The sequence below is a fragment of the Fundulus heteroclitus genome, chromosome 24 (assembly GCF_011125445.2).
Source record: "Fundulus heteroclitus isolate FHET01 chromosome 24, MU-UCD_Fhet_4.1, whole genome shotgun sequence".
Classification (NCBI taxonomy): Eukaryota; Metazoa; Chordata; class Actinopteri; order Cyprinodontiformes; family Fundulidae; genus Fundulus; species Fundulus heteroclitus.
The window spans coordinates 27,794,629-27,810,038 of record NC_046384.1 but is presented as its reverse complement, the minus strand read 5'-3'; the positions used below and the strand labels follow the sequence as shown (position 1 = coordinate 27,810,038).

General features: G+C 39.1%; 1 protein-coding gene and 1 long non-coding RNA gene across 4 annotated transcripts; both read left to right on the top strand.

Moving 5' to 3' along the window:
- Window positions 1-341: 341 nt before the first annotated feature.
- LOC105923085 lies at window positions 342-15,205 on the top strand. 2 transcript variants are annotated; one of them, XR_004928030.1, is made up of 3 exons: window positions 342-414; window positions 10,798-10,899; window positions 15,010-15,205. It is a non-coding gene; the product is annotated as an uncharacterized LOC105923085 (long non-coding RNA). The 2 variants fall into 2 exon arrangements; XR_002427755.2 differs by lacking the exon at window positions 342-414 and adding an exon at window positions 4,939-5,254.
- Window positions 1,683-3,436, top strand: LOC118557813. 2 transcript variants are annotated; one of them, XM_036128207.1, is made up of 4 exons: window positions 1,683-2,150; window positions 2,284-2,566; window positions 2,708-3,034; window positions 3,141-3,436. In XM_036128207.1, exons 1-4 carry the CDS (start codon window positions 1,792-1,794, stop codon window positions 3,207-3,209), a joined length of 1,038 nt encoding a protein of 345 aa, XP_035984100.1. In that variant the 5' UTR covers window positions 1,683-1,791; the 3' UTR covers window positions 3,210-3,436. The 2 variants fall into 2 exon arrangements, with proteins under 2 accessions (XP_035984100.1, XP_035984099.1); XM_036128206.1 differs by having other exon boundaries at window positions 2,708-3,436.
- Window positions 15,206-15,410: the final 205 nt, after the last annotated feature.

The window sequence follows — 15,410 nt, the reverse complement described above, 5'->3', positions numbered from 1 at the left end:
TAGGAGCATATGTGTGAATTAACTTCTGTTGGGCAATAACAACAGCTAACAAAGTATAAAGTTGCTCTGAGTATGTGTGTGTATAAGGCTTCCCAAACGAGAAGACAGAAAGAGTCCGAATGTTAAGGGCAAAGGAAGGAGAGAGGAAACAAGCCATGGGAAAGTGAGGGAACTGCACACAAAGAAATCCTTTGTTGAGACACCAGTGTCCTTTTCAAGGACAAGCAGACATGCCACTAGTCGTGTGCTGAGTCTCCTCCTCTCCAGTCTGTTCAACTCCTCCCTCCAGAACTTCCTCATGTCCCCGATTTGACTTTCTACTCTCTCTTATTGACTCCTCTCAACATCTCTGCACAGCGTAGTGAAGCTCGGGTGAACAAAACACTCAGAAAGCAGCTTGCAACAGCAAGGCTGGTAAGCAAAGAGCGAGTCCAGTGTTCCTAAAGAGTCGTTTAGAGGGAATTTTTCATCCTTGAAATTTTAAAGGTCATTCTTATGTCACCACAAAACTATATGCAGTGTTATTTTTTTTAGATTTTAAATATGGGTAATCTCATTGCCATGCAACATTCCACACTACCACATTCAAAGAAGAGTTTGGGGTAACACATTTGACTTTGTAACTTTGACATGTATTTTGAATTTGCGCTATATATATTTTTTTTAAATGAATTTAATATACTGCATATTTTTACAGTTTTTATTCAGTTTTTAAACATTTTCAAAGAGCACTTCCACAATTCTGCCAATAAGTCTGTGTTTAGCCTTTTAGGTTCTCCTTTGGTGTTTTATATGGTTTCAAAATTCAAGGCAATATCACAGAGGCCTTGCAAAAGACTTCATACTCCTATGTTTCTTTTTGCATCTATCAAGTTATATCTTCACACTTCCATGTATTCTATTGTTCTTAATTGAAATGGAAAGAAAGGGATAGTATTTTTTTCCTGAGGAAAAATATCTGAAAGTTTCTAGTTTGTAGTCTATTTGAGGTGGAAATCAACCACTGAATACCCCCCTGACACTATCACCATAATAAAACATGGTGGTGGTAGCATAATGTTGTGTGGGCTTGCTATTCTTCAGCAGAGACAAGTATTCTGGTAGAAGTTAGCAGGGAGAAGGATCGCACTAGAAATCGGGTAATACTGGAAGTAAACCAATTAGAGGCTACAAAAGACTATGAGTAGAGGTTCAGCTTTCACCAGTACAACGACATTAAATAAGTTGTACCTGAATTTTATTTAGCAGGTTAAGAAAAATGCTTTTTATATATTAAAAGAGGTCATTTTATAATGACAATTTACTAACTGCGCGATCAAGCAAGTTGCAGGGGGTATGTTGTTTGAAAATCTACAATATGGGCATCCGTACAAACACTCCCTGCTTTACAGTTTTTCTCAAATGCTAAAACACAAAAGCCAATCCTCTAAACCAAATGACCAGTTGTCTAAACACATTTACTAAATCTAGCCATCATTTTCCAATATCATAAACACATTTCACATGAAGACACAATTCACAAAACACAATCCTCCGTTCACATAAATCTTAACACATTTTTCCTTGCTAAAACACAAGTTGCAAAAGAACTCTGCTCATATTCTCAAATGAAAGCTCATGTGATGCAAAATGCTTTCCACAGTCAGCAATATTTGAACAAAATGAACACACCTGGTGTCATTCATTACACACAACGACTCAAAATTGAAAACACCTGTTGCTAATGCTGTGACCACATGTATAAAAGCAAGTTCAGAGTGCACAGTTTGCTGAAGATTCCAAACAAACACAATGGATGAAGGCAGAGTCAGGGGAAGAGGTAATCGCGTCAGAGGAGGGAGAAGAGCTGGCCAAGGAGGAAGAGGAGCAGGCCATGGTGGAAGAGGAGCAGGCCATGGTGGAAGAGGAGCAGGCCATGGTGGAAGAGGAGCAGGCCATGGTGGAAGAGGAGCAGGCCAACAAGGGAGAGAAGGTCCAGGAGGGATAGCAAGACAACCTTGTACCATCATTACGGACGAGATGCGAGCAACAGTCATTGACCATGTCATTGTCCATGGCATGACAATGGCTGAAGCAGGACTAAGAGTCCGTCCAAACCTGAGTAGGTTCACCGTGGCCACCATTATCAGGGCATTCAGACAACACAACAGGTATTGTACTCTATTGCTTTCTTTGTCACAATACAATTTTACAAGCCTGTGAAAGTAGTCTATTACAGTAGTTTCAAATCAGTTATTACTGTATTGTAAAACATGTCAATTGACGACACGTTTCTTTCTTTAGAGTTGAAAGAATGCCACATAGAGGTGGGCGGGTTGCCATATTTACTGCGGCACAAAAAACCGCCATTGTGGATATGGTTCGTGAGAACAACCTCATCAGACTCCGGGAGATCAGAGACAAAGTCATTGACGATAATGTGAACTTTGAGGGCATTGATGATGTCAGCTTGGCCACAATAGACCGAGTTCTCCGGCGCCAAAAGATGCGGATGAAACAAGTCTATAGGGTTCCCTTTGAGCGAAACTCTGCACGACACAAAGACCTGCGTTACGAGTATGTGCAAGTAAGTATACATCCATGTTCACAGTACAGTTAGTAAACATACTGTGTTGCTCAGTGGCCTACATTACTTCTGGACAATACAGTAATATGCTACCTGATTGACTGTTGTTCTGAACACCTGTGCACTTTCACATTTTCACAGAGGATATTACAGTTGGACGCGATGGCCAGACCTCATGAGTACCTCTTCCTGGATGAGGCTGGCTTCAACCTGCACAAACGAAGGCAAAGAGGCCGTATTATCATTGGCCAAAGAGCCATCACTGAGGTTTCTGGCCAATGGGGGGGTAATATTACTCTTTGTGCGGCTATGGGTTTGGAGGGGCTTGTCCACCGGCAGGCTGTCCTTGGGTCTTACAACACCCAACGTCTCCTAACCTTCCTAGGGGAGCTAAAAGATATCCTCCTGGACCGCCAACAACACCATCCTGGGCCCGAACATCCCATTTATGTGATCATTTGGGACAATGTACGCTTCCACACAACAAACCAAATCAGTGAGTGGTTCACCACCAACAGTAACCACTTTTTAAACATCTGTCTGCCACCCTACTCCCCTTTCCTGAACCCTATAGAGGAGTTCTTCTCATCGTGGAGATGGAAGGTTTATGACAGACAACCATACACTAGAGAAAACCTCCTAAGGGCAATGGAGCTGGCGTGTGTTGACATCCCAGTGGAGAACTTCCAAGGATGGATCCGCCATTCCAGGGCGTTTTTCCCACGGTGCCTGGCAAGAGACAATATAGCCTGTGATGTGGATGAGGTGATGTGGCCTGATGCAGCTCAGCGACATGATGCCGCACAGTGATTGTGGTGTAAATACTGTAAAATGAATAAAAAAAACTTCACACCCTGATCATGTTTTCAAGAGTACTGTTTTGTGCAATAGATTCTGCTTTTGCAGTGAGTTGTGTTACAGTGGTGTACAGAATTTACTATAGATTTATACCCTTCATATGAAACTCACAAATCTAAATGCCCAATCCTCTGCAGAACTCTAAGAAGATCCAGAATTGTAAAGTCTCTAAAAATATGCATTGGCAGTAAAGAAACAAAGAACCTTCTCACAAATTGAGCATTGTGTTTTCAATTGTTTTGCTGTAGTGTGTAATGATGTGTATAGTGTTTACATTTTTGAAAGCTTCGAGCTGCTCTTTGGGTGTGAAAGTTTTAGTTTTGAAGGGAGAAGGTGTGGTTGTGTTTATGTAGCTTTAGAAAAAGGTGTTGTGTTTAGACATTGGAGAACATGGACGAAAAGTTTGTGAAATGTGTTTTAGCATTTGAGAAAAACTGTAAAAGGCACCACTGGCTTGGTAGAGACTACAAAGGTTTGTATGGACCAATGACGAGATCCACCTGTTGCTTTAGGTTACTTTCAATTCTAAAACCACCACTGTGGTTGTTAAACTGGTCACCATTTATTTCTACTGATGTCAGTGATATTGTGTGTTTGCAAGGGCTTCCCCATACAGGCTGATTCCGTTTTTTCTGTTTACACGACAACAGAGACCAGGATGTTTTCGAATCCTTCCACTCTGAAACCCCGTTTTCAAATCGTACAGTTTTCATAGAAAATGAGTGTATATATATATATATATATATATATATATATATATATATATATATATATATAGTGTGTGTGTGTGTGTGTTTTATCCATAGGATTCGATTGGCTCAACCGAACCTACAAATTGTTGGTTCACAAGATTTTACATTTATTATGTTCACTATTGAGAAAAGCAAACTGACACACAAAATAATATTATAGAATAATAATATTCACTATACAATGTAGTAAAAGGGGACATATGATCCATCAAACAACACTCTAAAGGAAATGTATACCTTCCTTTAAAGACATTAAGGACTCATTAAAGTTAGAGTAATCAAGTATCTTTAAGGTTAAAGAGGTGAAAGAAAAAAAGTTTTTTGTTTTCCATATCGCAATGGCCTAAAATCAGATGGTTATCTTAAAATGTATTTTCTAACTATAATATTGTCATCTGGCCTAAAAAGCATGGCTTTTTCAAATCCCTGCAGTGTTCTTGAAGTGATATTTATGGGGAAAAATAAATAATGATAAGCATTTTAGAGCTGTACAAATGTGCTGAAGCCACATTTCATGTGTCATGTGCTGCCTACAGACACGTGCTCCTCCACACCACCTCCTCCGTGTTTCAGTTCTGACAGTCAAGTTCACTACGAGTGAACTGCCAGCGTGTTCTCCAGCACGTGTTATTCATATGTAAAATGATTTGCTTCTGTCGGGTTTTTTCACCTCTTCTTACCTATTTAACTTGGTGATTGTGTAGAATACACACCTCCACGTGCATCTTTTTTTGATGAGCTTTGTGATATATATTTGTGAGAACTGTACGAAGTCTGACACAAAGCTTCCGGCCTAAACTGTAGCTAACGGGAAAGCTTTTCTTTTTTCTTTTTTTTTTCTCGGAAAGCCCTCAACCGACATGAAAGCTGCGTGACCTAAGAGTGAAAGCAGACAAAAAGGAAATGACTCGTTGATCAGTTAGGGTACAAAGAGGGGGGTCTAATCACTTTCTGAACATTTTTGTACCAAGGCGTTGACAGTCCAGAGATTTCTTTGACAAAGTGCAATCTGTAGATTGGTCTTTTGTTCAGCCTCACATTTGGATTTTCTGTCAATATCCTGCTGGTTATAAAACAGGTAGGTTGCCTTTTTGTTGTGGGTTTAACAAGTGAACGGAAAGCTGCTTGTTTATGGCGCTAAGGAACCAGAATAGAAAATTGCTGTTTAAGCAGTGATGGCAAGCCAAAAGCCTGAGCTCTGAATACTGATATCTGACATAGACAAAGAGATAAACAGACTTTATTGTCATTCAACTGCACATTCACAATGCACATTTGAGCAAAACGTTGTTGCAAGGCAATGAGTGAAAATAGAAGACAAAAGAGAAACATTATAAATATAAATATTTGTCATTTTTTCAGGAAGGTAGTGACAAATCAAAAAGGACATTTTATATGTACAAAGAAATTATGTGTAAGACCATATGAGTTGAGCAAATATATGTAGCAGTAAGATGTTCTCCAACAATGAACGGACCATATGAGAATGCAGATAGTACAGTTATTCAGTGCAATTGAGTTCACAGTGACCATGTAAAGTGACTAGTTTTGTGTGTGGGGTGTGTGTGTGGGAGATAGCAGTCTTATGCGTGGGCGTAACGGACATGCATCATCTTTAAACGCACTATAAGCGAACTCCACGGATCACAGCCTGGAGATGTGTTTTTTTTTTCCAAATAAACCGTGTAAGTTGAGTAATATTATTGCAAATAATGTTAGCTAAATGGTGACTCGTTAATACATGCTAGTATATCGTGTTAAGCTAGTTAACAAGAACACTAGTTCCCTCTGTGTTGCATCCCTTGCTAGTTAGTTCATGGCGAGAATAAACACACGACTCTTTAATTTCTGTGCAGAACATGTGCTCATTGTGGCGTTCCACATATTTAAAAACAAATCTTTATTACCAGAATAGAAAGAGTAGAGTCAGGGAGAGCAGAAGCCAGCAGCAGTGGACAATGAAGCTGGGTCTTCACAGGTAAGGAAAGGTTACAACTTGCTGGGTAAAATATATCTATCTGCAAGCAGAAACCAAGCAGTTATGAAGAGGGGGTTTTCGCTGATATTTCAGTCTCATTAACGCATATTTTATTCTGTATTGTAAAATGCAGCCCAGGGAGAAGACCATGAGTAGGGCAGAGACCAGGCTGTAGCATTGAAAGAGAGAGCCTGCAGACAGTGACAGAGCAGGGGGTTCATTTTTTTTTTCAAACCGCTTGTCTGAAGGCAAAATACAGTGGAGGAAGTTTTTACCTTTGGTAGCCATTTTAGCGGGGTTCTGTCAGTAGGTTTCTTGCATGCACACTGACGAAGTATGTGTAACTGAGTGAGTAAGAGTGAGCAAAGACAGTGGCTCTTTGTTGCACTTGGCAGGATTTTGGATGAGTTTGGGTGGCAGTGCCTGTAATGAATTGTTCATTTTTCTTAAACTCACTGCTTTCCTTCATTGTTTTATATTTCATCTAAGTAGAACTCCATACAAATCTAATCAATCAAAACTGGGGAAACAAGACAAAGAAATCTTGTTGGTAGTAGAATTATGACTTTAAAAACCCATACTACTCTTTAAGCAGTCTGTGGTCTGTGATTAAAAACTAGAGCAGACATCTGTGGAAGAAAGTACCACCTGGAACAGCTTTGAATGTCGATTAGTTGCCTTCACTTAGATTGGAGTAAATAGGAAATAGCTCTCAATACCACTCATCATAAATATCAGAAACCCCATCGGGTGAGCGAGAGTCCATCTCTTCCTCCCACCATCTCTCTTTCTCATTCCTCTAATTGCACCCTTAATCCTCTGCCAGATTAGAGGGATGTGTAGGCTCTGTGTGTGTGTGTTCGAGTGGTTTGAATGAACGATACATAGATCCTTCAGAGATAATTCAATCTCTGTCATCCTCTCACGGGTTGAAACCAACAAGAGTCCAAATCCAATTTGCTCTCCACCATCTACAGATATGAGAAATGTGTCCGATTTTGAAGCAGCTATACCAACCCACTAAGGATTTTTTTCATGTCAGAGAATATATTGCACCAGTTTTTTGCTTGGTTCAATGACAGTCTGATTCGTCAGTTGGTTTGCTGTAATAAAGCAGTTTTTCCTCTCATATAATAAACCTGATTTCTGAAATCCTTCTGACTCTAATACATGTTGACCCAGTAAGAACAGGGCTTCAAATGTTTGCACCTATAAATAGTAGGGTCCTCTCTGTTTCTTTTCCCTTTCCTGCATCGTCTAACATGGTTTCCGTGGACCACCAAGGGATTAATTAATACTTCGGGTTCATCAGTGTAACTACTGCAATTTGTTTTTGTTATTTAATAATGCCAGAAATAATTATATTCATGCTTACATTTCTCTACAAATTTTTCTAAGGTAATATTTTCTGGGTTTTAGAATAATAAACCAAGAACAACACTGGTACCAAGATACAGTGTATGGATTGTTATACAGCACGGCAAATATCAGTCTCAGATGAAATAGTTCTCATTTATGCAACATGTTGCTACATTATGTACCTATTTTCAGAAAATTTCATTTTTTTTTGCAAAATGTAGCATATGTGGTACTATACAAAGTTTTATGAAGGTATGAAAAGACTGTAAACCAAGACTGTGTTCAATTGTAGAAGTGTTAATAATCTACAGTATTTTCAACTAACAAGAGGCATTGAATGAACAGAAGATCTAAATCAATATTTGGTGTGACAACCTTTGCCTTCAAGACAGCATCAGTTCTTCTAGGTACACTTGCACACCGTTTTAAAGGAACTTGGCCGGTAGGTTGTTCCTACTTCTTGAAGAACCAACCGCAGATCCACTGGGGATGTTGAGATCAGCTCTTTGTGGAGACCATGTCATCAGTTGCAGAACTTCTTGTTTTCCTACACGCTGAAGATATTTCTTAATGATCATGGCTGTGTGTTTGGGGTCCTTGTCCTGCTTGTCCCGTATTCTGGAAAATTTTAACCTATTAACACAAAAACTGGTTAATTCCAAAGACAGAACACCCAAACAATATTGCGAATGTTTGTTATACCTAAAATTAGACCAAAAGTACCTAGAAACTCTGAAAATATGAGTTTGGAAAAGCATGAAATTTGGATGTGAAAAACCTGTAGTAACCCTGAAAAGTGTGTCACAAAGATGAAGGCTACTTTTATACTCAAGTAAACACGATTGGTTAGTATAATTGAATGCAATCATTGAAGACTTGTCACTTTTTCTGGAAATTGGACTGGCTTTAGACAAACCTCAAACTCATTAATACTGTCATTTTAATTGCACCTGCATTACTGCAATGTAACTTTTCTGTATAAACTGAGCGAAAACTTAACGTTTTCCTCTTTCCCCTATGCAATGGAAATGACAGTATTAATGAGCAATGAACAAGTATGAATTCTGAAGAAGTTTCAATGCTAAATTAAAACTGAAAAGGCCAAAGTTTAAAACCAAGAGTGCTGAAATGGATTAAATAGCTGCCAATAAAATCACTGCAGTGTTTCCCTCCTTTTTCAAAATATGCTACAAACACCTAAGTTGGACATTTCAAATGTGCATGTGATGTTTGCTTTAGAAAAATTCTGGATCTCCTCCCTAAGTAGCATGTTTTAAAGGATGCAATTAGTGAGAGTTAGAGTGATTACCTCGTGGGAATTGGAGGTGTAACCAGACGCAAGTAGCAGAAGGTTTGTTTTCAGGGAAACTGGGTTGTGTAAGACCTTTTCTCTCCCTGCACAATCTCCATAAACATGTGTCATCCAAACATCCTGCATCAGTTTAGTTGGTCGACGCTACTACAGGTTGTCAGCTCCTCCTGGTTTTTCAATGCAATGAGAAAGATTTTGTGATATCTTCAGCTCTGTAAGCTCAATGTTTTCCCCTCCTTTTTGGCTGGTATCCTCACATCTGGCAGCAGGAAAGGACAGAATATGTCACATTCAAGGGGATTTGAAACCAGAGAAACCCGAAATTCAACATAACCTGCTGTAACAGTGCACTGCTCAGTAGTTGGGTACAGAAAGGAACAGAATGACCCAGTTAAGAGAAAAGCAGAAAATGATCAGAAACACAATGTTTGAAACTTCATTAGGGTATGAAGTTACATTTATTGTGACTGTGAAAAAGATATGTTTTGTTAGACAAGCAACTTTGTGTTAATTCTGAATTTGTTTCTTCATAGTAGGTGCACCTGGTCTGGCATTCTGTTAGTTGTGACATCATCCAGGGAAGACAGATCACCCGCTATTACCATATAACGTAGAAAAGATTTCTGGATCAATGTGTGCTTCTGTGCTTTTTTTGTCTGCTTTGTCTTCTCTGACCCCCAGTCCGTCGAGGCAGATGACCGTTCACACTGAGCCTAGTTCTGCCCCTTTAATGGGAAGGTTTTCCTTCCTGTTAAAGGGGCTGAGCTTGCTCAGTAAGAGGGATTGCAGCAAAGCCATGGACAATGCAGACGACTGTCCCTGTGGCTCTACGCTTCTTCAGGAGGAGTGAATGCTGCTTGTTAAGACTTGATGCAATCTACTGGGTTTCCTTAGATAGGACATTTTTTGATCAATCTGTATAATGTGACTGAATTTGACTTTGGAAAGTGCCTTGAGATGACATGTTTCATGAATTGGCGCTATATAAAAAAAAATAATTGAATCGATCGATAGACGTATATTGATGAAAGAAAAAATAGTCAATAAAAAGTTCAATAGAATAAAAGTGTTCCTTCCATGTAGGTTAATATTACAGTAAATACAATATTTTGTCAACCAATCACAAAAGCAGACCCAGGAACACTCTGTCATCAAGCCACGCCTCGCCCCTTCCAAAGAGTTCAAAGAGCATGGGTTTTTACTTTTTTGATAAAAAGTTGGTTGAATTAAGGGTTGAGTTTAAATTCAGTGTTTGTGTGTTCTGTATCTAAAAATAGGCTGCTAAGCAACAGCATAAAATGGCCAGGGCTGCACGTAAAATCTATGTTTTGAATTTATTGATAATTATTGATATCGATCAATATGTTTTCTATTTTATCAATATGCTTTTTTTTCTATGTTTTCCTAACCTGACTCTCGCCAGATGTATGTCGCTCCGCCTAGCTTCACTCACATACATCTGCCATAGAGAGTGATTTCTCCAACCAATTTTATTGTCTGGCCAATCAGGACGCAGGGCGGGAATTTCATGGATGTGACGTAGTGGAGAAGCGATCGTGAGATTCCAACAACAATGGCGGCTCGCATCGAGGAAGCAAGCGTTAGCATTGATGCTGCTATTTCTTCCGTGTTGTCCAATCTACCTAGTATTGTTTAATTAAAATACAAAGGGCTTATCCAATCATATGCAAGGATTTTTGATAAGGCCCAGCCTTCAATAAAGGCAATTCCTATGGAGATGTCCCAGATGTATGTGAGTGAAGCTAGGCGGAGCGACATACATCTGGCGAGAGTCAGGTAAATGTTTTCCAGGGTCCCACAGAATCCTAAGGTGAAAGTTTCAAAGGAATACAAAAAAAAAAAATACACTGATTAGACTTTCAATCAGAATTGTCTGCTGTGAGCATGCCACAGTTTTAGTTGAAACCTCATGATGGCTGATCAGGCAAACAGTCACCCTTTGTCTTTTCAGGCTCGTCGCAGGCCGGAGGGGGAAGGAGAACTTTACAAGGCAAATTGTCAGAGCAACAACTGAAGTTTCACTGTCAGGTTACACAAATCTACAGAATCACTGGTAAGTACATGCATTTTTTTAATTAAAGGTTTAGTGACAGAACAAGCATTGATTATTTGCAAGCTGCAAGGCATAATTTGAAGCTAACATGCATTGTTATTTTTTTGGGTAGAACAATCAAAGACCTTTTGATCAGTTGTTTGAACTCTGTTACACCATCTGACAGAAGTGCTCGATACAACTCTTTAACAAAGTGTGTTCCTTGATGCTATTATGAGAGGTGTGTTGTGATCAGAGCTGCTTCATTAGATATTTTCAGTGTTAACTAAATACTGGTTGTAGCTCTAAAGGGTTAGATTGGATTAAAAAAAAGTGAAGTTCTATAAAGCTATTACATGTAATAGTTTCCCTACTTTATCAATCAAGTTATATTTCAGATTACGTTGGCTTCATTTTTCTTGTATTTAATGTCCTGCGCTAGAAAAATACTTTAGCAAAAATGATACATGAAATGTTTAATACTGAACAAAAAATTAATGTTTTTTTTGTTTTTTTTTGTGTGTTTTTTTACATAATGTAGCAGCCCTATTACTGTCTCTGGTGAATATTCTTTTGGAGATCCCCCATTTTCTTGTTAGACTTTTTAAAATCTTTTGGCCTTTACCAATTTATTATGCTACACAACAAGCTAACTAGCTGGCTTAACCTGCTTCTGTTCAGTTTAATTTGTTTATTCATACAAAGAGTGATATAAATAATTTGTATCTCACAGATACAATTATATACAGTTGCAGTATGAAACAGTATGAAAAAGGTTGATCTAAACAAAATCTTGTGGAACCACTATAAAACAGCCAGTTCTTATTGCTCTCTACTCAGCTTGCTACAAAAGGTAAAGACATTGTGTTTTCTTTGTTGTAAACATACTTTTTGTCAATATATCTGATACTGTAAAGAAAATCGAAAGTTACGAATGTAACTACGGTTCTAGTAGGGATGAAATAGAACTCAGTCCATTTGCAGGTTGAGGTACCCATTAAAAACTTTCTAAATCCTCTCTACTAATGCTTTCTAGCCATTAGTGGACGTTGTATGATAGTGTGGGGCGGGATCTTGCTCACTTGGGAAAAAAGGATTGTTACCATTGGACTTGTGACACATCCTTTTTGAGCAATAGGGCGCCGTCCCACAGCAGTGGGCGACCAAGAGATTGACCAGCAAGAGGAGAATGTGCCACATTGTTGTGGCTGTGTTCAGCCTCTGTTCATTTAGTAATAAATTGTCAAACTGTTAATAATAGTTGTTTCTTCAAACGTTAATAACCCAATCCAACAAACAACACCAGACAAGAGTCAATATTGGAGCAATCTGTTTGCCATTGGCAGAGAGGATTTGGCAAGTTTATAATGCTTGCAACAGAGATACTCAACTCTACTGCTCAACCAGCACATTTTCATTAGAAATGTGGCACACATTAAAGGTTAGGGTTAGAGCTTTTCAACTGTAAATTGTTATAAAATATATTAATTATTATTTTTAATTATTAATTAAATTAATTAATGATATCATATATAGATTTTATATAATATATATAAAATGTTTATTTAAAAAAATTATTTGCTTTGCAAGCTACATTTGTATTTTTTTCAATTCTTAATCAAAGACAGAATGATAGTCGCACTGCACTCGGGCTCTTCAGACAGGCTCTGTAATCACAGTTTTAATATCTTTACCAAATAAGCCTGCCACAGTTTATCAGGATCAGGATATACATGTAATTAGATTGTGGTTTTGGGGAGAATTGTCTGTTCAAAAGAAAATGCCTTCTATGCCTTTTCTCTGGTCAAACTACGACGTCAATGAAACCCAAAAGCTGTTGGTTTGATTATTAAACATTTTAAATGCTTCTAGCGTCACCCAAGGTCCAAAGTGCATGACGGTTTGAGTACTACGAGTCCAACCTACAGGGTGGTGAAACATTTACAATGTACCCTTTCATGGAGTTTTAAACGCTGATGGAAACTTCAAATGTTACTATTTTAAAGGCCCTTTTAAGATTATCAGCATCTTGGCATGGAATATTTCAATAAATATATCTAGAATATGTTGCAAATCAACATTGTTGCTTTTTTCCATTTGAGAAAAGCAGGTCTCTGTTTCAGCCCCTGGCTTAAAAACACAACACATTCAACTCAGCTTAGGGCTACGAAATGACATTGGCTCCATGTCACTTGCGCGTAATGTTTCCACTGACAACACTACTATGACTCCCTGTACTTGCTACTACTGTGACATTGCAAAGGCCATGTTTTACGTCTTCAGCTCCCAAGTTGTTTATGTACAGCAGAACGCTGTTTTGGGTCAAACAAGCACCTACGCCTCCTTAATTACAGAATTTAAACCCTATAAGCAGCGTGGAAGCACTGAGGGAGCCACTTTGGCTCAATCATAATTTGCTGTTCTGGTTTGATTGATGCAGAATTGGACTGACTGTGTGGGAGGCCGAATTCCCAAGGACTTAATCGTTCTCAGGAATGAATCCAGCAAATGAAAGGGTAATCAGGAGTTGTTCAACACCTAAAAGACTGTTAGCTAAGATCTGCAGATGCTGAGTCTGTACATTAAACTGCATAGCATAATACCTAACAAAAGTATTCACACCTGTGAAACTTTTCATGTTTGGGCAAGTTACAACCACAGGTCGACAACATTAAAACGGTAGTGGGAACCAAGCCATGCAAAGTATTGTTTAAAGTTAGTCATAATCCATGTAGAGGACACATCTATAGTTCAGAAGAAGATAAGACCAGAATTCAACTATTTGCAAAATGATGGGTATAGCTGAAACCCAACATTGTACATCACCCTGAACACACCATCCCCCACACTTAAACATAGAAGTGGCAGGATCATGAGGTGGAGGCGCTTCATCTGCAGGGACTGGGGAACATAAGGTTAGGATCCAAGCATATTCAGGGGTTGGAGTGCCACAGTTAAAGTCTCCACCTAAACCCAATTCAGAATGTGTTGAAAGATTTTGTTTGCTGGATATTTAATTTTTGTGTCCTAACATAAATGATTTTCTGTTAGGGTGAGAATGCACATAAAAACTAAATTCTACTAACCTCCTCTACCAGTTTTTAATTTTTTGTATTTTTATTTTCCTTTAAACCTCTGTCGCAACCCTTCCTCCTCATTATTTCACAAAATTCCTTCCATTGACTCCATCTCCCTCCCTATTTTTACATCACAGCCTCCTCCTCCTCATTCTTCTCCTCCTCCCCTGCATAGCTGAATGAGTACAAACATTTCAGAAGTTTACTCCAAACAACCCAGCGTCCTGAGCCGCCCTGCCATCAAGGGTAATCCTTCCACCTCCGGGTTTCAGCGAACAGGAAGAGGCCTTCTGGCTATGCCCTAGCTCTCCAGGGTCACTGGTGTCATCTGGTACACTTGCGATGACATTGTACCTATACCAGCAGCTTCATCTGAAAAGACTTGAAGCATTTTCCTCATATTCACAAATTATTTTTGCAAGTTCTCCAATCTGATTGGCAGTGACTGACCATTTGACCTGCTCAAGGGCACGACATTCATTAAATCCCGCTCTGTTAAACTTCATGGTTTACTGCTTTAGCTTCCGGCTAAGAACAAAAGGGCGAGGCCTTTAGCAGCTTGAGCTGTAGCCCTATTCATTGAAAATTATGCACTTTACCACTGAAGTTGTGGTTAAGGTAAACTGATCGTCTAGCAAAAAAAAAAAAAAAAATTCAAAGACATTTTCTCAGTTTTGTAAAAACACATTTAACAACTACTTGTTTCATTTTGTAAGGTGTTTTTTTCCCCCTCCCTGAACAGGACACACTGACCTTAAAGAAGCAGGGCTAACTTCTCTGTGAATCACTCCCTCTGCATTCCACATGTTATCTTTGCTGTGTGCGATAGTTTATCATCGCCTGGGTTTCTTTTCTGTCTTTTCTGTTTTGGAAGAAAGAAAGAGTCCTTTTCCCTCAATCTTATTCAAATCTAGCAGTCAGTCACCTCCTGAGGTGGACTTTCACACTTCTAGCTGTAGCTTTATCTCTATGTGTCTCACATTTACGACTCCACTATCTTGAATCCTCTTTTTCTCTTTTCTTTTTTTTTTTTTTTTTTTTTTGCTGTTTGCAGTGTAAAGCGGGTGCATGCATACAGCTGCCTTTTCTGCCGATCTCGCCATAAAAGCTGTAGGGGAAGATCGGAAGGCTGTTTAATGAAAAATGGAATTTAATTGGTGAACGAGCAGAAGGTAAATATGGAATAATAAAAAAGAGGAACGCAGTGGGAACAGTACAGGGAAGTTGAGAAATATTTACCCCTCCCCTTTTCTCCCACATGTTGGAGTGAACACACTGCCCCCACCCCCTCTGCCTCCACCAGAGCTCTCTGCAACTCACCTGTCGAGTTTTGCCTCCCATCCCCCCAAAACTCCTCCCCATACAGGGCAGGTAGGCCTCCAGCTCCACATATAAGGTATGCTAATGCCAAGCAAACCATCTCTTCTGCTCTCGGAGTGAGGAAGACAGCAGGGC

Bases quoted from the DNA above. Each gene is read 5' to 3' on its own strand.
- LOC118557813 (XM_036128206.1), top strand. From the start codon at position 1,792: ATGGATGAAGGCAGAGTCAGGGGAAGAGGTAATCGCGTCAGAGGAGGG. The intron at 2,151-2,283 runs GTATTGTACTCT...TTCTTTCTTTAG, and splicing joins GCATTCAGACAACACAACAG to AGTTGAAAGAATGCCACATA. The intron at 2,567-2,707 runs GTAAGTATACAT...ACATTTTCACAG, and splicing joins TGCGTTACGAGTATGTGCAA to AGGATATTACAGTTGGACGC.